This window comes from Bos indicus x Bos taurus, chromosome 6 (genome assembly GCF_003369695.1).
Source record: "Bos indicus x Bos taurus breed Angus x Brahman F1 hybrid chromosome 6, Bos_hybrid_MaternalHap_v2.0, whole genome shotgun sequence".
In the NCBI taxonomy this organism is placed as follows: domain Eukaryota; kingdom Metazoa; phylum Chordata; class Mammalia; order Artiodactyla; family Bovidae; genus Bos; species Bos indicus x Bos taurus.
Window position 1 is genome coordinate 88,119,154 of NC_040081.1, and position 23,327 is coordinate 88,142,480.

Genomic DNA, 23,327 nt, shown 5'->3' on the forward strand with positions numbered 1-23,327 from the left:
TGAAGGTTGGTTGTGGGCCCGTGGCTTGATGATCCTGGCTGATCTCTAAACTTTTAAGGCTCTTTAGTGTTTCAGTGTCTGAAATAAAGGATGATGACCGTCTAAGATATAATACATGAAAATATTGAGTTCTTTTGTTTTAACACAGAGCACAGTATTTGGGATTCTTACTCATTTGTTCAACAAATATTTATTATTAGATCCTACTGTGTGTTAGACATTGTACAACATAATCCAATATAATGCAAATATAACCAAATATAATAAGACAATTAAGCATCATTCTTATGTCTACTGGGCAGGGGAGAAGACAGTAAGCAATCGCATATGATGTCATAGGTGCAGGATGGAAAAAGGGCCTTGCTGTGGGAGCATGTGGCAACGGCATTCCATCCAAGCTGAAATTGCAGGTGGGAGCGGAGTAGAAGGGAGTTATATTCCTACTACTATTACCTTGCTGTATGGCCTCAGACACAGGTTGCCTACAATCTAAGACCTCTGTTTCTTGGTGTAGGGTGGAAGAATAATCACTCTATCACAAAGGCTTTAGAAAGATGTAATAAATTACTATATAAAGTATCCAAATACAATGGCCAGCAGAAAGTAGGTGTTTAATTCATGAAGCTGATTTTTCTTTCTACCATTTTCCCAAACACTCTTGTTTATTGTCAGGGATGACAAGGAAGACAATTTTATTGAAATAATGAATAATAAGTTTAGCAAACAGAAGTGAAACAGAGTGCAGTTTCCTAATTCAATTTTGCATCTGATAGTGGATTCTCCTATGTGTCCAGTGCTGTGCTAAGAGCCACAGACATGAAAGCAAAGACCCAGGGACCTCTGCCGTTACAAGACTCCATAATCATAGAGGAAACTGCCATACAACTCCCTATACTGATGTGCCAAAGAACACAGTGATAAAAGATAGGTAATCAGTGTGATGGAAATAAAAGAGGGAGAGAACTGGGTTTTTCAAAAGTCTTGTTTTGCCTGGAAGGAGAGGATTTGGAACAAAAGCAAGTCATACTGACTCTGTATGGCTCAGACAGAGCTCATACCAATGACTGGAACATAACTGGACTCAGTTGATGCAGGAAAACTTCTAGTACTAGAGATGTTTGTAAATGTCATCAGCCTCATGGTGCTATAATGAGGGCCAGGACTGCACATGCATGAGCAGTCACTTCCCAGGCTTTCGGTAGGATCTAGGGATCCAGCCTTGGTTTTTCTAAGGTTCCTTCAAACTCTATTTCTAGGACTTGGACAAGAATTAGGTTTGTGGTGGTAAAACTGTTTATTAAAAATCATCATTGTGTCTTACACTTGCACACCTTCTATTTTTTTTTTTATCTTAAAAGTCAGGGTGGAGATCTTCCTCTCTTAGAGAACAAATTCTGTGCCATCTTTTGAATTCTATCACAAAACCCATTCCTTAGCCTTTGCTTAAATAATCCCCACAACCTGTCTTTCCTCTGATCTAAAATTCCACTATCAGTCACTAATAAAGAATTTAACTCCTTCTATGTTTTAAAGAATCTCTTACTGTGAGAGAAGGATGCTCATGAGAAGCTAATTTTGTCCAAAAATAATTTTTTTTTTAAAAGAGAAACTAGTTTAGCATACACAGAACAGTTTTTTTTAAGTGCCAGCTCCAATCAGTTAATGGTGGCTGTCCTGTGGTGTGGTGCTGTGAATGATTCTAAGGCTTAGTCATAGAGAAAGAGTAATATCTACAACGGGTGACAGTCTGAAAGCAGTCATCCAAGCATTTGTCATCGCTAGAGTAATAGGTCCATTTCTGGTAGCCCCAGGAAGCTTAGAGTATGGTCTCAAGGGAGCCACTCTAAGGGTGCAAGACAGAAAGAGATGCTGAGCATCAGGACTGTTTAGAGAACCCTGGAAAGCCTATGGAAACCTGGCAAGACAGTCTTCCCTTGTGTGGTTTTCTACCACACAGGTCATCTATATTCTTTACCATAAGCCAACATGTCCCAAATCTAAATAATGACAAATCTAAATAATAATGTTTTTCAGGCAAATGTATCTCTCTCACTTATATATATATTTTTTTTTGCCTAGGAAACCAGAAATGAGATTATGTGGGTAGCAAAATCAAGCAATGGACTTCCAGCCTTGAAGATTATCTGATCCAAACCCTCCATTTATAAATGAGGAAACTGAAGACAGGAATGGTTAAAGTAGTAACCAGTGGTCTCCCATTTCCACAACATTGGGGCTTTAAGTTTAGCTTGAACTTTTAAGTTAATCCATAGTCACTAGTGTCCTACCCTAAAGAACTGGATTATAGGCAAAGCAGAAAACAGCCAAGAGATGCTGGTATCTCAACTTTTACTACTGGCTCTTGGATGGTGTGAGCTCTGACATCAGAAAGACCTGAATTTCTACCTGTGAGTCCATGAGCAAATTATACGACCCTGAGTCTTCACTTATTATTCAAGAAATAAGAATACTGCTACCTAAATACAGTCATATAAAGTGCTAGACTTGCAGCGAACACTCAGTACATTAGGTTGCATTCCCATGGGTTTGTTTCCCAAATCTGTGCTCCCCACTCTCACTAGGGACCTAAAAATGTGTCCAGCACTGGAATTAGGATAGTCATAATTTATTTGAATCTGGCATTGTATGTGTTTACCTGATCTCCTGCCATTTTAGACCTTTGTACATGTCAACAGGCATTTCTAGGAAATGAAGTATTTACCAAAAACGTCTATTGATTACTTTATTTCAAGTCCTATGTGATGTAATCTTGAAAAAACAACTAGATTGACATGACTCATTTTAAAATCCAGTATTCATTAATGAATGCTATCTATCAGAAATATTTCTTCATTATCATGAATTTCTATAATTTTTTTCAGGGTTATAGTGGCCTGGGGAAAATATTCACCAGAAGAAGTTTAATTATTAATAGTAATTACTTGGAAAGAATATAAAAGGATTATTCAATTCTCTCAAATGATAGAATACCTTCTATTAAGTTTATCTGAAATAATGAAGACTGTTAGATCCATATCTCTTCTTATTTTCTTCAGCTACATTAAATGTCAGACTCTTCAGAGAAGTTTACTAGATGCAGGTAGGGAATTCTGTTAATAACCTACAGATCCTTGTGCCAGGAGGTGAAACGTCACGACAAAACTTCATAGATAGAAAAAGAGAATTAATATATTGGGGAAACACAAGCAGGAAACACACATGGGGAAACACACACATCTTACTTCCAGTCTAGAGGAGAGAATGATGTATTTTTAACTTGCATTTAAAATTGGATAAATTATTTTAGATTGAGCAATAGTGTTTATAGACTAATATCATGAGCTACATTATTCAGTACCTACTATGTCGCAGGCACTGTGCTCATTGCTTCACACATAGGCTTTCATTTAATCCTAACCATTATCTAGTGTAGTAAAGGTGATTAACACTTGATTGATAAAGATACAAAAACTCTGAGTGCTTAAGTTAGTTTCTTAAGGCCATATTCAGTATCAGAGCTAGAGGCTGAACTCAGAATAACTGTCTCCAAAGCCTTTCCTTGTTAATATTGCTAATGATATGGTTTCTTTATTACATAGATAGTGGCTAAACTCTTTAGAGTTAGTGACTGAACAATAGCAAACTCTTTAGAAGCTATTGGTATAAGAAGGAAGACATGTTTTCAATAGAGAGCATGTGTATATGTACATGGTGAGTGAGAATGATGAAGATGTTGAATGAATCCTAGATGTATGAGATATTGTCTTTGCCACATTAAGACTAGCAAAGTACTAATGTTTATATTGTTGTTCCTACTGCCAGCATTTGATTTTCTTAGTGTTATGTGAGTGTGCTAGTAACTTCTAGTAAGCGTTATTTAATTAAAAAGTCAAGTTTAGTTAACTCAGAAGTGTCAATACAGATATGTGTAACATTTGTTGGCCAATGACAGATGAGAATATATATTTGACAGATTTCAACTACATGATGTTTTGGACTAGAAGTAAATCATTCACAGAATACAGCTTAAATACAAGAAATGTTCTCAGTTGCTCAGTCATGTCCAACTCTTCGTGGCCCCATGAACTGAAGCCCACCAGAATCCTTTGCTCATGGGATTCTCCAGGCAAGAATACCAGAGTGGGTTGCCATGCCCTCCTCCAGGGGATCTTCCTGACTCAGGGATTGAACTATGTCTCTTACATCTCCTGAATTGCAGGCAGATTCTTCACCGCCAGAGACACCTGGGAAGCCCAAATATAAGCAAATATATATTTTTATAAAATTTATCCTGATTTATGATGTAAACAAAAACAGATCTGGAAATTTATGAGTGAATAAATGTAGATTTGAATTGTAAAAAGGGGATTTCAACTTGGAAAATTTCCTCTTTTGCAAATAAAAATCTCATTTTTTTCCCCCAGCCATGCACCAAACAAATAGCCAGAATTATCTAGAGAAGAACTTAAGAGCTGTGTAAGTTTTATTATCAAAAATTTTAATTGAAATTTACACTCATGTTATTTTGTAGGGGTGTAGGGCAGTGATATTACAAGACTGATGGAGGAAAGGGGTTTGATTGGCTTCAACATTCACACAAGTGTTCTGTTTCAGTACTAACATTATGGTTGCACAGTTTCTTCAGAAACTGACTTATGAAGAAGTACAAATAACAGTTCAAGAGTTGCTGGATCTTGCAGAAAAGTGCAAGAACCTCAAGTCACATGAATTACCTTCAGAATCCTGTCACCAGTTGGTAGGTGAATCATGTTCTGCCTTTTTCTCTCTATTAAAAAAAGAAAAAATGAAACTAAATTGCAAACAAAAGATGTTGCTATGGGATGGGTTGATTGAATAATCAAGCAAGCGATTTTAAAGCAAAATATGTACGTGAGTCACACTCAAGATATAATCTTTGCAGGTTTATGAACCTACAGTTTATTAAGCTCATATCTAGGAGATCACATTCTGAGAACCAAAGGCTTGAGAGAATGAATTATACCCTAGAATGTCAGCTTATTCATCTAAGTTTATTGCTCTTTCTCTGTCACTAGAGTACTATTGTCTGACATCTCATATGAAGATTCCTGGGAAATTAAAATACTGATTTAGAAAAGTGTCTAAGAGAATATAAAAAAGAAGAAGAAAGTGAATATTATTATAGGTTTTTTTCCCACTTAATAGAAAATCTTGAAAATTACTATTGTCTTTTATAAAGTGTGTATTTTGTGATTATAAAAATTCTTTTTTGTTAAACTCTTTATTGAATTTGTTGCAATATTGCTTTTGTTGTTTATGTTCTGGTTTTTTGGCTGTGAGGCATATGGAATCTTAACTCCCTGGCCAGGAATTGAACCTGCACCCCATGCATTGGAAGGTGAAGTTTTAACCACCGGACTACCAGAGAAGTCCCAGAAAAATTGTTAATAAACATATCAAAAAAGTCTTATAATCTACATATTTTTGATCAATTATTCTCATATCAACAATTTAAATACAAATAGTTTTCTTCTTTATTTGTAGGTTTTTTCCCACTCTGTCTTCTTGGGCTAAAACCTGTCTATTTTTTATTAGAATCTAAGTAGTCATAGGAAAGGGCTTCTCAGGCAGTGCTAGTAGTGAAAGAGCCGCCTGCCAGTGCACCAGACATGAGTTCAATCCCTGGGTCGGGAAGATTCCTTGGAGGAGGGCATGGCAACCCACTCCAGTATTCTTGCTGGAGAAGCCCATGAACAGAGGAGCCTGGAGGGCTACAGTCCAAGGGTTTGCAGAGTCGGACACGACTGAAGTGACTTAGCAGGGCACGCACGCAGTCATAGAAAAATCATTAGCCTTATTAGAAACACACTTTACAAGAAATACTTCTGCACTTATTGTACAGTGATTTCTTCTTAGTTCTACTTCAAGAGATGACCTTTTTCTGACTTTATCCCCTAAATCTGGAATGCCATTTGAGGTTTATAGCATCCCACACATTTACTGCCATCCAAAGGCATTTGAAAACTGAATCATTACATTTCTGTTAGAATATTTGACACTGAATACACATTGCCTTAGAGCTCAATTTTTAAAATAAGTCCCCATGGAAACCAACTAAAAGCCATCATGAAACAAGGAAAGCAAGCCATCACATATTTCTTGGTGGATAATTCTTATTAAAAATTCCTTGATTTCTTTAGGCCCTGGCCATTTTGGCTTATGCTTATTTTAATACCTCTCAGCTGTATGAAAATGAAACACTTATATAAGTAGGGAGAGAATGATAAATTCTATTTGGCCAATGTCTAGCACATGAGACTTAACAACCTTTTAAAAGACTTTTGCTCAAAAGAGCTATGTCCAAGGACTACTGGATATGGAGTATAAGATTATACATTCAGTTGCCTTTCTTTATAATTCCTGAACTTTTCTATGGTTAGGAATGTGAACCATACGTGCCTACCCTCATGTTATTATTTCCTTCTACAGATGGCTACCTTCCTACAGCATATTTGCAATAACGAAAGAATGGCTGACAAGCGTGTTTTCTGACTGTTGCAATATAAATAAGACAGCAAGACATAAGTGTTTCCTATTACACAAAAAGGATGATGCAGGTTACAGTGAAATATTCCAGATTTCAAATCCTGAGCAGATCTGTGAGATGGGCAAAGAGAGTCAAGTGCTAGTGAAAAGACAGGTAAGTCACCTTTCCTTGCCACGTCTTTGAAAAAGAGTATTTTCTAATTTTGAAGAGAGATTTTTAGATAAAGCCTCTGAGTACACAATGCTTTATTATATAAAAATAAAGTAAAAATTTGAGCTACAATTTATTTTTTTCCTTCAGAATGACAATGGCCTTAGCGAACCCTGGAGGGCATGAAAATGTCTGTCATGAAACACTAAAAATGACTAGGATCTGAAAAGGACCCACCTCCTTAAGGGTTAGATTGCTCAGACCAGTAGCAAATGATGTTGAAAACGACGATCTAGTAGGCAAAGCATAATAGGCAGAGTATTGGGAATAGAGCGCAGGTAACAGCTTAGGCAAGGGGCCAGTACCTGGGAGGTTCACCGAGGTATAACAGGAGGGATATCTGACAGGCATAGACTCTGTCATTGGGAACCTAGGAATAAACAATAAGGGTAGATTGGACAGAGATCAGTTTTCAAGAACTCTGATTCTATAATTCTTGCCTACAGTGGATAGCGTTATAGCCCATGGGTAGGTGTGCTCATATTTTGGTGTCTTAGTTAGCATAGATGTCTATCTTTAGAGACTTACAAGAAAGTATCTGGGGTTCAGAGGCAGGAAACCAATACCGAGAGAGACAAAAATGACAGGAGAAGTACAAAGCTTCCGTTCTCAAGGAATGCAGTTCTGGTCATTTGGTCAAGACAGACAGACACCAGGAATAAAGGAAGGATCTGAGTGCTGGATACAGTGCAGGAAGCATGGTGCTGATCCTATTATTCACAATTTCAGATTTTAGACATTAAACTCTACACCAGAAATGAATGAACGACTTGATGCTGAACAATGTAAACACCTTTAATTTCACCATCCAGAGGCAGAAATCCCCCAGGAGTTACTGAGCCTTCAAGAAGAACTTAAATGTCCCAGTAACTTAGGGTGAAAGGACTAAGGGACAGCGGGTTGGACAAGTTCTAACTTGCCTGACACGAGGGGCAACCAAATGAGAAACTAAATATGAGCTTGGCTACCTATTCACTAGCCATTCGAGGTGAGAGCTATAAAATCAGGTTTGGGTTGAACATTCAGAGATTATAAAACCTAACTAACACTCAGGCAGTGAATCTAATCTCTTCTTGAACATTTAGAATTAAATCAGTTACTGTTGTTGTTTAGCCAATAAGTCGTGTCTGACTCTTTGCAACACCATGGACTGTAGTCCTCTAGACTCCTCTATCCATGGGATTTTCCAGGCAAGAGTATTGGAGTGGGTTGCCATTTCCTTCTCCAAAGTCAGTATTGAGGAGTTATTTTATATGCTAATTTAACTTAAGTGCATACAGCTATACATATTCAGGGGAAAATAATTTTCTGATTACCTGGTTCATATTATAAGCCAACAATTTTGTTTAATTCTCAATCAAAGAAACAGTAACTTATATCAAAGCTGGAGGAAAAGTCAGCTATTTTGGCCTTATCAAAAGATAGTATATTATACATGTATACTTTCTTGTACATTTGGATTATCTAAGGAGTTTTCAAAAACAGTTTTGATCATGGTAAAATTTTATTATATATCTTACTTTAGTACCCAACTACCAATCAAGTGTAACTCTGTGTTACTTTACAATAGGACCTTATATTATATTTTTAAATGGCTCTGATTATTAGAAAATTTTTTCCTCATACAAAGTTCAACTTTGCCTTTGGAGATTTGAAATTAGATTGGTTGGTACTGAAAATTCTTGAAAGGAACTAAGTTCAGTTCAAATCAGTTGCTCAGTTGTGTCCGACTCTTTGCGACCCCATGAATCACAGCATGCCAGGCCTCCCTGTCCATCACCAACTCCCAGAGTTCACCCAAACCCATGTCCATTGAGTCTATGATGCCATCCAGTCATCTCATCTTCTGTCGTCCCCTTCTCCTCCTGCCCCCAATCCCTCCCAGCATCAGAGTCTTTACCAATGAGTCAACGCTTCGCATGAGGTGGCCAAAGTACTGGAGTTTCAGCTTTAGCATCACTCTACACCCAGGACGGATCTTTAGAATGGATTGGTTGGATCTCCTTGCAGTCCAAGGGACTCTCAAGAGTCTTCTCCAACACCACAGTTCAAAAGTATCAATTCTTTGGTGCTCAGCTTTCTTCACAGTCCAACTCTCACATCCCTATGACCACTGGAAAAACCATAGCCTTGACTAGACGGACCTTTGTTGGCAAAGTAATGTCTCTGCTTTTGAGTATGTTATCTAGGTTGGTCGTAACTTTCCTTCCAAGGAGTAAGCGTTTTTTTATTTCATGGCTGCAGTCACCATCTGCAGTGATTTTGGAGCCCCCCAAAATAAAGTCTGACATTGTTTCCACTGTTTCCCCATCTATTTCCCATGAAGTGATGGGACCATGTGCCATGATCTTAGTTTTCTGAATGTTGAGCTTTAAGCCAACTTTTTCACTCTCCTCTTTCACTTTCATCAAGAGGCTTTTTAGTTCCTCTTCACTTTCTGCCGTAAGGGTGGTGTCATCTGCATGTCTGAGGTTATTGATGTTTTTCCCGGCAATCTTGATTCCAGCTTCTGCTTCTTCCAGCCCAGCGTTTCTCGTGATGTACTCTGCATATAAGTTAAATAAGCAGGGTGACAATATACAGCCTTGATGTACTCCTTTTCCTATTTGGAACCAGTCTGTTGTTCCACGTCCAGTTTTAACTGTTGCTTCCTGACCAGCATATAAGTTTCTCAAGAGTCAGGTCAGGTGGTCTGGTATTCCCATCTCTTGAAGAATTTTCCACTGTTTATTGTGATCCACACAGTCAAAGGCTTTGGCATAGTCAATACAGCAGAAGTATTCAATACAGCAAGAGAGTTTCTGGGACGCTTGCTTTTTCAATGATCCAGCGGATGTTGGCAGTTTGATCTCTGGTTCCTCTGCCTTTTCTAAAACCAGCTTGAACATCTGGAAGTTCACAGTTCACGTATTGCTGAAGCCTGGCTTGGAGAATTTTGAGCATTAGTTTAACAAGAGTGTGAAATGAGTGTAATTGTGCAGTAGTCTGAGCATTCTTTGGCATTGCCTTTCTTTGGGATTGGAATGAAAACTGACCTTTTCCAGTCCTGTGGCCACTGCTGAGTTTTCCAAATTTGCTGGCATATTGAGTGCAGCACTTTCACAGCATCATCTTTCAGGATTTGAAAGAGCTCCACTGGAATTCCATCACCTCCACTAGCTTTGTTCATTGTGATGCTTTCTAAGGCCCACTTGACTTCTCATTCCAGGATATCCGGCTCTAGGTCAGTGATCACACCTTTGTGATTATCTGGGTTGTGAAGATCTTTCTTAGTTTAGCTTAGTACCCAATAGAAAGCAAAGATACCGAATGACTTTATTGAGATTTCCTATTGGCCAAGAATTTTGCCTTTTCTTGAGTGGCAATTATATCTTAATAATATAAATTCTGCTTTTTTTTCCCCCTACAAGTTAGGCTTAAGAAACCTTGCTGAAATGAAACAAATCTGTTGATTAAACTTTCAAGAGTAAGCAGGTTGAGTCTGGGGTGAAGGTTGTGGGGAGAATACCATTTTCTCTCCTTTCGCTTAAGTTGTTGTTTAGTCGCTAAGCTGTGAATGACTCTTTTGTGACTCCATGGGCTGAACCTCACCAGGCTCCTCTGTCCATGGGATTTCTCAGACAAGAATACTGGAGTGGGTAGCCATTCCCCTCTCTAGGGGATCTTCCTGACCCAGCGATCAAACCCACATCCCCTACATTGTAGGCAGATTCTTTCTCACTGAGCCACCTGGGAAGCCCCCTTTGAATATACTATCCCTGAAAATAAATAAAGTCTGACTTTACTTTCATTTTGGCTTTTGTCTTAATTGGCTGCTCTGGCACTTGGCCTCTCAGCCTTCTCCAGCTCAACTCAGCTCAGCTCCTGACAACTTTCCTCTATGAAGTAACTCAGAAATGAAAGTTGCTTCTATTTTGGAACTATACCACCTGGAGCATGTGTTCCAAAGTTTACTTCGAAAAAGAAAGAGAACAAAGAACTGTGCAAAGTAATTAACAGCCAAGCCTAGAAGTGGTATATGGCATGTTTATTCATATTTCATTGATTAGAACTCAGTTACATGTTCCCACTTAACTGCAAGGGAGGCTTGAAAAGAAACTTTCCTGTGATTATAAGAGAAAATGGATTTGTTTGAGCCTTAAGCCAGTTTTTGTCTGCAATGTCAACCTTCATTGGGTATTTGTGTGTGAGAGGAGGGGTGGGGAGTAAGTAATTTGAGCAAGCTTTGTGGAATAGTGTGAGGAGATATGATGATAAGTGAAAGGCAGGCCTGGTGCCCAGGCTCCATAGTGAGTGTAAAGAATGAATTTGAGAGGGACTTCCCTGGTGGTCTGGGGTTTCCAGGTTGTGGTAGAGGTAAAGAACCCACCCTCCAATGCAGGAGAAATAAGAGACATAGGTTCTGTCCCTGGGTCAAGAAGATTCCCTGGAGAAGGGCATGGCAACCCACTCCAGTGTTCTTGCCTGCAGAATCCCATGGACAGAGGAGCCTGGAGGGCTACAGTCCATAGGGATGCAGAGTCGGACATGACTGAAGTGGCTTAGCAAGCACGCAAGCTCTATGTGGTGATTGAGACTCTGAACTCCCAATGCAGTGGGCGTTGGTTCGATTCCTGTTGGGGAACTACGATCCTACATTTTACAAAATGGGACCTAAAAAATATAAAAAAAGAGAAAAGAATGAATTTGAGAAGCAAATTAATACTCAGATTTAGTCATAAACCCAAATATTGAGTGAGACATCTTGGAGGACAATGGCATAAACTTTTGTAGTCTAGAAAGAACTTACAGATGATCTTGAAAGATTCCTCTTCACCCACAAATAATTTCTAAATTTAGTTCCCCTTTACCAGCTGTACTATCCTCCATTTACAATCAGTTTAGACTATTGAACTTTCTACTTTTACTACTTATATAAAAATGAACACTTTTAATTGGTGATTTCCTTTTCTCACTGGCCCAAAAAATACAGTGGATTACTTCTTGGGCGCTATCTAACCTCACAATGACCTGTCTGTTGTGAACCTTTGATACATTTAAGTGTAGTGGTATCCCATTTCTGTTACCATGAAATTCTAGAAGTTTCAGGTCAACAAAACTAAATGAATCATAAGTTCTTAAGAAACAGTGTCAGAACATGTTCTTGAATTCCAAATTATATTATTCCATAATAATTCCATTATTATGACTTTGCATTTGTCAAATTATAGATACATTTATGAAACTTCTAGGAAGCACCCATTCTTGTATGGACCCACTATTTTAACCATGTCTGTTTGCTATGAAACAGCTGTTCAGTCATGTTGCCATGAAGAAAATAAGACAATGCTTCCAGACAAAGGTAAACTATTTATATGTCAACTGTTATTTAGGAACTTGTTATGCTAAGTGAGGACTGTGGACTGGCAGCATGTGAATCACCTTGCAGCTTGTAAAGATTCAGAATGAAGCTCTTCTCCAGACCTGCTGAATAAGACATCATTTTAACAAGATACTCAGGCCATTCATATAGTCCTCAAAATTTGAGAAGCATGATCCAGCACAAATATCACTTCATAATACATATTTAATACTTCAATTATTATTTCTGCATAGCAAAACACCCCAACATCTCCTTCTTCTCATATTACCTTATTTAATAATAAATTAAATGGTGTCACTGATTTGTCTGGCTTGGGCTTCCTCACAGCGTGGCAGCCCGAGGGCAGCTGGACTGCTAACATATGGCCAGAGTCTCAAGAATGCGTATTCTTATGGATAAAGCAGAAGTTGTATGGCCTTTAATGACCAAGTCTCAAAATTTACCCTTATTATACTCTATTGGCTGAAATGCCACAAAACTTTGAAGGAGAAAGTAAATACACTGTAACAAAAGCTCATTGTAAGAAAAACATGAGATAGAAGACTATTTTAGCTAACCCTGGAAAATACTGTTAGCCACACATTTAATTTTAACCAGATAGCCTTTTCTCCTTCGTTGAATAGACGTAAATCAGTGATTAGTTCCATGATAAAAGTACTTTTTAATGTATGCTCATTAAAGGTTCTGGATCAGATCAGATCAGATCAGATCAGTCGCTCAGTCGTGTCCGACTCTTTGCGACCCCATGAATCGCAGCACGCCAGGCCTCCCTGTCCATCACCAACTCCCGGAGTTCACTGAGACTCACATCCATCGAGTCAGTGATGGCCATCCAACCATCTCATCCTCTGTCGTCCCCTTCAACTGTCTTTTTTTTTTTTTTTTCCCTTCAACTGTCTTAAGAAGGTACACCAGATGGATTTTTTGAAGGTCACGCTGAAATAAATAGTAGTTTGATAATCAGTGTAGTACCACCGTTTTCTTGCTGTTTTCTTTGATCTCTTCAGTGAGAATTTCTCTCATAATCCTCTCAACCCTTATTTCTCTATTCCTTTAACTATGTTTCTCCTATTGAGCTCCTTATTTTCTACCTTGTGTTAGAAACTAAATAATGTATCTAAAGAGTCTCTAGCATATACTAAGTATGCAATAATCATAGTTTTCTTTAAAGCTACACATACACACACACACACACACACACACGTATATTTCTTACCTCTCTTCCATTCTTCCCCTGGAACTGGAGTTAACTCCAGTTCCTTCAGAAGCAAATTCTGAATTCCTAAGCAGGACAGTTTTTTTTTTTTTCCTCCTTTTGGTTTCATATTATTAAAAACAACAAAAACAAGTGATTGTGTAGACTTATGTTTTATTACCAGGCATTTTGGAAGAATGAACTTTTTCATGACTTTAGTTTTTTCAGCTAATTTGTTACAAAGTTTTCTTAATTTTAACGCTTTTCAGAGGAAATTTTTCCTTAATGTATAATATGCCCTTATAATTTTAAAAAAATTTTATTGGCGTATAGTTGATTTATAATGTTATGTTACTTTCTGCTGTATCAGTTCAGTTCAATTCAATTGCTCAGTCATGTCCGACTCTTTGCGACCCCATGAATCACAGCATACGAGGCCTCCCTGTCCATCACCAGCTCCTGCAGTTCACTCAGACTCACGTCCATCAAGTCAGTAATGCCATCCAGCCATCTCATCCTCTGTCGTCCCCTTCTCCTCCTACCCCCAATCCCTCCCAGCATCAGAGTCTTTTCCAATGAGTCAACTCCTTGCATGAGGTGGCCAAAGTACTGGAGTTTCAGCTTTAGCATCATTCCTTCCAAAGAAATCCCAGGGCTGATCTCCTTCAGAATGGACTGGTTGGATCTCCTTGCAGTCCAAGGGACTCTCAAGAGTCTTCTCCAACACCACAGTTCAAAAGAATCAATTCTTTGGCACTCAGCCATCTTCACAGTCCAACTCTCACATCCATACCTGACCACAGGAAAAACCATATCCTTGACTAGATGGACCTTTGTTGGCAAAGTAATGTCTCTGCTTTTGAATATGCTATCTAGGTTGGTCATAACTTTCCTTCCAAGGAGTAAGTGTCTTTTAATTTCTTGGCTGCAGTCACCATCTGCAGTGATTTTGGAGCCCCCCAAAATAAAGTCTGACATTGTTTCCACTGTTTCCCCATCTATTTCCCATGAAGTGATGGGACCGGATGCCATGAGCTTCGTTTTCTGAATGTTGAGCTTTAAGCCAACTTTTTTACTCTCTACTTTCACTTTCATCAAGAGGCTTTTTAGTTCCTCTTTTTAGTTCTGCTGTATAGCAAAGTTAATTAGTTATACATATATATAGACCGACTCTTTTAGATTCTACCCCCATAAAAGTCTTTACACAGTATTGAGTAGAGTTCCCTGTGCTATACACTAGGGCCTTATTAGTTATCTAGTTTATATATAGTTAAGTTGCTCGCTCAGTCGTGCCTGATTCTTTGTGACCCCGTGGACTGTAGCCCACCAGGCTCCTCTGTCCACGGGATTCTCCAGGCAAGAATACTGGAGTGGGTTGCCATTTCCTTCTCCAGGGGATCTTCCTGACTCAGGGATCAAACCCAGGACCCTGCACTGCAGGCAGACGCTTTAACCTCTGAGCCACCAAGGAAGCCCAGTTTATATATAGTAGTGTGTATATGTCAGTCTCAATCTCCCAATAAATGTATCCCTCCCTTCTACTTTCCCTGTTCGTAGCCATAAGTTTGTTTTCTATATCTGTGACTCTATTTCTGTTTTATAAATAAATTCATTTGTACCACTAATTCGGATTACACATATAAGCAATGTCATATATTCGTCTTTCTCTGTCTGACTTGACTTCACTTTGTACAATAATCTCTAGGTCCAGCTATGTGACCCTATAATGTTAAGCATAAGCAGGTGCTTTTGAATTAGTTAAGTTTTTTTCTCCTCTCCCTTGCTCTATGATGGTTACAGTCCTGTTTGCCTCCAGAATGTCTGTTCCCAGGAGTTCTTAGTCCTTACCCAGAGAAGACTGCATAGTCAATCATGTTAAAGTGATGTCTGTGATCACAGAATGTGCTTTATGAGTTAAACCTTCACAGACTCTCTTGTGAAGAAGAGAATAACCTTATTTGTATTTGATTTCAAATAAGTGCAACACAACAAATAAAAATAAAATAATAATTATACTTATAATTAATTATAAAGTATAAATATTATCATAGTGCCAGATTTGTGATTTGAATATTGCCTCTGTATCCATTTTTTAATTTGTTCTTTATTTTTTTTTAATTTTTATTTTATTTTTAAAGTTTACAATATTGTATTAGTTTTGCCCAACATCGAAATGAATATGCCACAGGTATACCCATGCTCCCCATCCTGAACCCTCCTCCCTCCTCCCTCCCCATACCCTCCCTCTGGGCCATCCCAGTGCACCAGCCCCAAGCATCCAGCATCGTGCATCGAACCTGGATTTGTTCTTTAAAAAAGCATTGTAAGATATTGTTAACGGAGAAGGTGATGGCACCCCAGTCCAGTACTCTTGCCTGGAAAATCCCATGGACGGTGGAACCTGGTAGGCTGCAGTCCATGGAGTCGCTAAGAGTCGGACACGACCGAGCGACTTCACTTTCACTTTTCACTTTCATGCATTGGAGAAGGAAATGGCAACCCACTCCAGTGTTCTTGCCTGGAGAATCCCTGGGACAGGGGAGCCTGGTGGGCTGCCGTCTATGGGGTCACACAGAGTTGGACACGACTGAAGTGACTTAGCATAGCATAGCAAGATATTGTTACCCAAAGTAAAATTAATATATGGTCAATATAATGTTTTAAGTCAATATATAGAGCTATCTGAAATGTTTAAATGTTACTTATATTCTCACCACACAGAGATACTAATTTCAGTATATTTATTTTCATTTTTTTTTCATTCACAGGTTTTATTTTGTACATTCTTGTGACCAAATTGAATATACAGTTTTGAATAGAAACTTAAACATATGTACTTTACATTAAAAGTGTACATCTTTTCAAGAATAATGTGCCATTATTCACTTAGGCATCTCTATTCTTTTGAGACATTTTGTCTCCAAAATTTTGCTGCCATAGCAAGGCATACATGTTCTTCTTTTTGCATAATTATATTTTTGTTTATTCAGAAAGGAATAGAGTTTCAAAAGTCCAAATTCTGAGTTAAAGAATATGAAGATTTTGGGGGACTCTGTTAATTTATATTGCAAAACTGGAGCATATATTATAGTAAGCTGCCGGGAGCCGGTGAGGCATTCCACTCGTGACAAAGGTCATGAGGAAGGAGGCTCGGCATACGCAAAGGCGGGATCGAGCCTCAGGAGTCCGCCCGGATATTCTCGAGCATCTACCCCCCAAAAAACCAGAGTCTGCCTACTTTGTTGCTTTGTGCTCTCACCTCTGACTTTACTGGGGGCTGTCCCCTACCACCATCTCGCTCTCTCTGTCAAAGAGTTAACTTACAGCTCCAATTAATAAAGTTCCTGGGCAATTAGGAGTGTTTAAATCCAAACCCCTCAGATGGATCTCTAACTCGCCTGACAAGTTTACCTGGACTCCTACAGCTATGCATACGATTGTTTACAGTCTCCCAGCCTGGAGAGGCATGGGAAGCTTAAGATATTCAAATAGCTTAGAGCCTCTCAGAGAGTTACAAACTGTCAGAATAAGACTAGTAAAGGATTTCATTGATGAGTCAATGCTTGTTGCCAAGTTTTCACATCCCTTGAATTGTATCCTTGAATGTGTATTAATTAAAAATTTGGTATGTAGAAAAAATAAGTAGTGGCCTTGGTGTTAGTAACTTTAGACCCTTAAGGTAATAAATTCTTTCCTTTGTTGTAAACCCATTACACATCCGCCCTATAGGAATGCAATTTTATCTTCGGAAGATGGCGCCAAACCTTTAAATAATTACTCTTAGAGAAAATAAGTCTTTGTTGATAAGTTCTTGTCAAGAGTCATAAAATGTTAGTAGGCCTTCTGGCCAGAAGATGATGTAAATCACCTAAACCATTTGTATACGATAAATTTGCAGGAAAGAAACCCTGGTTTTTGATAAGAATCAAAGACTGCTGACTTTGCATCCCCTATTATCCTCTATGTGTAACTTAGGGTATAAAAACCCCTGTTGAAAATAAAGCTACGGGCCTTGCTCACCAACGCTTGGTCTCCCCATGTCATTCTTCCCTTTAACTTCCAGCTGAGTCTCCATCTGGAGCGCGGAACCCACCACGCTTACTAATTATGCCTGGGCTTCTAAGACCCACTCGAGAAGGTGTCTAGGGTGGGGCACCTTCCGCTATTCGAGAGGGCGCCTGCGGCCTACGTAAGTGGTGCAAATTTCTTGTCTTGAAGTTTCATTGGTCTCCCGCGTAAACCAAGCTACTCAGCCTCTTTTCTCCACTGAATTTTCTTACTGAGCTATCCTCATTCTATTACTCTTATATCTCTAATTAGCATATAAATAGTCGCCTAGGCCGTCGAATACCCTGGATCAGCCGGGGCTGGACCTCGGCAGTAAGCATTTAAAGACATGCTCAAGATGACAGGGTTAGTAACTTGAATAAAACCTAAATACAACTGTAAGACATTATTGAAATTTATTCTATCGGCTCTCTGGATTCTTGTTTGTTCACTGTCTTGTTCTCATTTATACATCAAATGTCTAAAAGTTAAGGGACAAGCGATCTCTGGAGAAGTGAGTGCTATTTTGTAAAAAACAAACAAACCCAAAAAACAACAACAAGAAAACAAAACCTTCACTAAATTATGCTTTTACATTTGGTCTCATAGATAAGACAATTAAAACTTTCTAATTTTGAGAAGATACATGATTTTTTTTTTTTCTGTTCTTTACTAACCATGAGGTGAACTTTTTCAGTTATTACCATAGTTCTTTGATGAGTCATTTTTCTAATTACAGCTGGAACCCATCAGAAAGTATGTTAGAGAAATATCTTTGAGGCATCACCGTTTATATGAAATTGGGATTAGATTCAACCACAAGGTAGCAACAGCTGTGTAAGTTACTTACTTAGATTTGTGGACTTTGCTGCTTTGGATTAATTGAACTCATTGAAATATCATCTATCTTTTGTTCACTAATGTCTCTCAGCACAAACCTGGTTCCTTTCTCTACAGGTGGGCTACTTGGCTATTCAACAGGGCACCCTGGGCTATGCTGCACATTGCAGTCCTCGTCTCCACTCACTGTCTCCTGTCTAAATATCTTCCAGCAGCTCAAATTTTTAAGGCTCTTCTCCAGTGTACAAAAGATTCTTGTTATTCAGATTCATACCCTTTGTTGTTCTGTATGGTTAAGGCTGGAGGACAAAAGGTATTTTTCTCTTGGAAGATAAGAAAGATTTTGGCTCTAATGTCACAAAAAACAGAAAAATTGAGTGGTGTTTTTTGGGGTGGGGATAGAGGAGTGTGGAGTGGGAGGAGAATTTGATGTCACTCAACGTGTCTCTTTCTTGGCCCAGATTTGGTTTCTGTTTACCCCTGAATGCATGCGTCTTCCTTATATTACCTTCTTACCCATTTTAGGACAATATCGCATTGCCTGGAAGCTCAGTTCTTATAAGGCAAGCCTAATTTTCATGGTTCATTGGTAAAGAATCCTCCTGCCAAGTAGGAGACGAGGTTCGATCTCTGGGTCAGGAAGGAATGGCAACCCACTCCAGTATTCTTGCCTGGGAAATCCCATGGACAGAAGGACCTGGCAAGCTACAGTCCATGGGGTCACAAAAGAATTGGACATAGCTTAGTGACTAAAGGACAACAGAACAAAAAAACTCTCAGGGATGTTGTTCAGTTGTCAACAGAGAGGGGCAAGGGAGAACCAAACCTTTTATAATTAATGTCTTTATGGAAAAGAATTTTATTTGGAAATAGGTCAGATAAATTCCCAAAGTACTTGTCCAAGCAACTCAACTTCTTTAAGCAATAATCTGAGTAATGACAATGACCGTACTTACACAATTATGAACTGAATAATTTTCATTTTGTGACTTAGATTTTTGTATGGCTCTGGATTCTATCACTGAAGAAATAGAAAACATAATATGCAACTATCTTCATCCTACATTTGCAAATGTAGTTCTATTCTTTTGATTACTCATTGAACTAGAACTAATTTTAGAAAGAATTGAATCCAAAAAATAAAAAAATGCACTTTTCTCCCCCCAGGGAATTGGTTCTGTTGACTAAAAAGCTACCTAAAGCTAATTTTTTTCTGAAATTGCCAAGCCGTCCATGGATATTAAAAATTTGCTCAGATATGCTGTGAAGGAAATGCAGTAGTGTGTGTACTTGGCAGGGTAAGATTTTCTCTTTTCTTAAAACTCATCTCAACTTATTTCTTAAATAAATATTATAGATATTTATAAATATAATATAATATATACCATGTAAATATGGTATATAATAAATATTAAAGAGCAATTATTACTTCTTAGTATTACCAGTAGAATGATGTCTCCTCTCTTTTCTCTTCTCATGCAACATTTTTTTCTTTCTTTCTTTCCCTCCCTCCCTCACCCTTCTTCCCTCCCTTTCCCTCCTTCCTCAATCTGTCTTACTTTACTTTATTATTTTATTCTTAAATTTTTAGAATTGACTGTTAATTTCCTCCCAAATTGTGATTGTATTTCATTCATCTTTGAATCTCTAGCAAGTCCTATAATTGCAAACTATACCCTGAGGCCATATCAGCCTGGAGGGAAGAAGAAACCACCAAAACAAAGATATGGCAACAAGAGGCAAGGGCTGGGGCATGGGCAACATAGAATTATCTGCCCCAGGTTTGAATATAAAGTCTCGAAACCCCAGAGAAGGAAAATATTGTAGCTGTTAAAAACCCAATAAGGGTTTAGTAAATTACAATCATATACAAGTCATGTTCCTATCCATTCTACAAGTTTGAAAACTAATAGTTTTCATCACAATTAAAAAATAAAGCAGAAGCAAAGTAAGAATAACATGATTTCAGAGAGAAATCCTTTTCTCTTAAGAGCAGGAAGCCCCACCTCCAACCATTTTAGTCCCATTACACAACAGATTCCTGGGTTGTTCAGTGGGGAAAGAATCTGCCTGCAATGCAGGAGATGAAGATGTGGGTCCAATCCCTGGGGCAGGAAGATCCTCTGGAGGAGGGCATGGCGACCCACTCTAGTATTCTAGGCTGGATAATCCCACGGACAGAGGAGCCTGGCGGGCTATAGTCTATGGGGTCACAGAGAGTCTGACACAACTGAAGCACACAGGCACACAACAGATTAAGGGATGTGGGTAACAACTGTAGTTAAAATAGAAAAATCATTGACTAGAACACTCAATAGAATCCTAGAATTCTTAGTCCTCAAATATTTACTTTGCCAGAACAGAGAGTTGGGCTAAGGCCATAGCTTTTCCTTGGCAGCTGTTGCAGTTGGCCATTACTTGCTGAGGTCAGTGCCATGTTCATCTTGACCAGTTGTAAAGGCGGTGGCTGCCACTGTGAATTCCATCCTGGAGATAGGCAATGTGAAGTTGTTCCTTGGAGTAGTTTCTGAATGTCAAGAATCTCAACTGATACTGGAAGGAATACTGTCCTGTCCACTTAGAAGTCCTGCTGGCTCTTCAGGATAGGCTCTCAGACTTCTGTCTGCATGAAGATTATGTGAATTTGGGGGGAAATTACAGGGAACTTTGAGGCCTATCCACGGTTGTTAAAACAAGACAAAATTGCTTAAATCCTTTAACACATAAACAATACCTATTCCAAATTGGTAACTCTAGAACAGCTTCCATTATAGTCTATACTGTGACAGACATGGGATTCCCTCATAGCTCCATCAGTAAAGAATCTGCCTGCAATGCAGGAAACCTGGGTTCAATTCCTGGGTCAGAAAGACCCCCTGGAGAAGGAAATGGGTTCCTTCTCCCAGTCCAGTATTCTTGCCTGGGAAATCCCATGGACAGAGGAGCCTGGTGGGCTACAGTTAATGGGATCACAAGAGTCAGACATGACTTAGTGACTAAACTGCTGAAACCACGTGACAGATGTGCTAGAATGATCTCCAGTTATTTAATAGTATTGGCTAGTATTCTAACCAATATAAAATAACTATGGTTACTTCTGGCACCTGCCATATTCCAGACTATAAAGGTAATAGGTTTAGAGTTATTGGCCTCACAAAGAAATTGTTTACATGTAATTTTTCATCCTTTTTTAGAGGTCATTTTGCTTTGTTTTAATTAGGGTGGATTCTGAACATTAGTAAATATTCTTTTATCTCCTAAAGATGATCATTTGATTTATATTGTTTGACTTATCCATTGGTAAATTATCTTAAAAGATTTATTAATTTTTGCCCATCTTTACATTGCTCAAGTCAATCTTATTTTACTCCATCTCTAGCCTTTCTCTCTCTCTCTGCCTTTCTCTATGTATATTATACATATATAAGTCAAATTTTTGCATTTATGTTTAAATGTGAACTGGATCTGGAACTTTCTTTTTTGGCACATACTTGATCAGGTTTTGGTATCCAGTTATGCTCACTTCTAAGAAATGGATTAGAATTTTTTTCCTTTTGAATTCTCTGAAATAAATATTACTGTAACCTATCTATTTTGTGAGGGTTTGTCTGTGAAGCTGGAACAGGGATAGAGATATAACCTGGTGTGACAGCTTCTCCATTTCTTCTGTTATGGATTCATTTAAATGTTTTCTCAGCTAATCTTCATTATTCATGAATTCTGTCCTTGTGAATTCACCTACATGCCAAAATTTTTTTGTAACCCCGAAATCAATACTCACAGCACTCTGTGGTCATTCCCAGAAACTTATGCATGTTCAAAGCAGTGGAAATTTAAGTTATCTGATGCACATGTTTCCAGCTGCAATAGAACAAGGCGATGCTCTCTGCCTTCCCATTGTAGCTCTTGTGCTGTAAAGAAATGTTCACTTAATGCCATGTTTTCTGCATTTTTGTTGATGATGTAGCTGTTTAAAATGGCCCTGCATATAATACTGAAGAATTGCCCAGTGTTCCTAAGCACAAGAAGCTGTGTTGTGCCTTGAAGAAAGACTATGTATTTTAGATAAGCTTTGTTCATGCATGAGTAACAGTGTTAGTGGCTGTGAGTTCAATGTGAATAAATTGCCAATACTCAGTAGTCCCCCTTACTTCTTGCTTTGCTTCCTAAGGTTTCAGTTAACCATAGTCAACTTCCATCTGAAAATAGTAAACAGAAAAATCCAAAAATAATTCCTAAGATTTAAATTATGCACCATTCTGATCAGCAAGATGAAATCTTGTGCCATCTTGTTCCATCTCATCTGGGATGTGAATCATCTCTTTGTCTAGCGTTTCCTGTGGATTAGTCATGATAGTTATATAGGTCACCAGATTGGCTGCCCTGGGATCATGGTGATTGGGTTCAAGTCACACATTGACCTTAGTGCATAAGCATAGTGATGCTGGCCAAAGAGAAGCTGTAAAGTGCATCCTTTAGGTGGAAAGGTGAAAGTTCTCCTTAATAGGGAAAGAAAAAAAATCACATGCTGAGGTCACCCAGATCTATGGTAAGAACAAATCTTTTATCTGTGAAATTGTGAAGAAGGAAAAATAAATTCGTGTTAGTTTTGTTGTCACAAATCAAACTGCCAAAGTTTTGGCTACAGTTCATGATAAGTGCTTAGTTAGTTAAGATAGAAAAGGCATTAAAATTGAACAATTAGGTATTTTGAGAGAGACCACATTCATATAACTTTTATTACATTATATTGCTATAATTTTATTATGTTACTTTTGTTAATCTTTCACTGTGCCTAATTTATAAATTAAACTTTATCATATGTATGCATGTACAGGAAAAAATATAGAAGGTTTGGTACTATCTGCAGCTTTAGGCATCCACTAGGGGATATTGGAGTGTCTCCCCTGCAGTAAACAGGGATAGGAGGACTGCTGTATATTAAATAAGGAGTTTTAAAACAGAAACATACACAAAACAAGGGTTATGTCTTGATTTGTTCATGAACATGTGGCCATGTAGAAACTTTATCCTCTATTTCCTCCAGGGCAGATGATTCAATATTCACGAATTCAGTGTTAATAACTACTGTGAATGATGAGACTCAATTGTCCTTATTTTTGTCAGGACTTGAAATATACACTTTC

The 23,327-nt window shown here is 38.3% G+C and overlaps 1 protein-coding gene across 1 annotated transcript in view; it reads left to right on the forward strand.

Moving 5' to 3' along the window:
- The first annotated feature begins 211 nt into the window (after positions 1-211).
- The window catches only part of LOC113894375 (alpha-fetoprotein-like), a 52,922-nt gene continuing 29,806 nt past the window's right edge, over positions 212-23,327 (forward strand). Inside the window, 11 exon segments of the mRNA XM_027544729.1 lie at positions 212-4,476; positions 4,615-4,756; positions 6,469-6,518; positions 6,520-6,667; positions 8,121-8,131; positions 11,947-12,060; positions 12,062-12,077; positions 18,080-18,177; positions 19,348-19,387; positions 19,390-19,429; positions 19,432-19,478. Coding sequence (XP_027400530.1) covers positions 4,427-4,476; positions 4,615-4,756; positions 6,469-6,518; positions 6,520-6,667; positions 8,121-8,131; positions 11,947-12,060; positions 12,062-12,077; positions 18,080-18,177; positions 19,348-19,387; positions 19,390-19,429; positions 19,432-19,478 — 756 coding nt within the window. The 5' untranslated portion in view covers positions 212-4,426.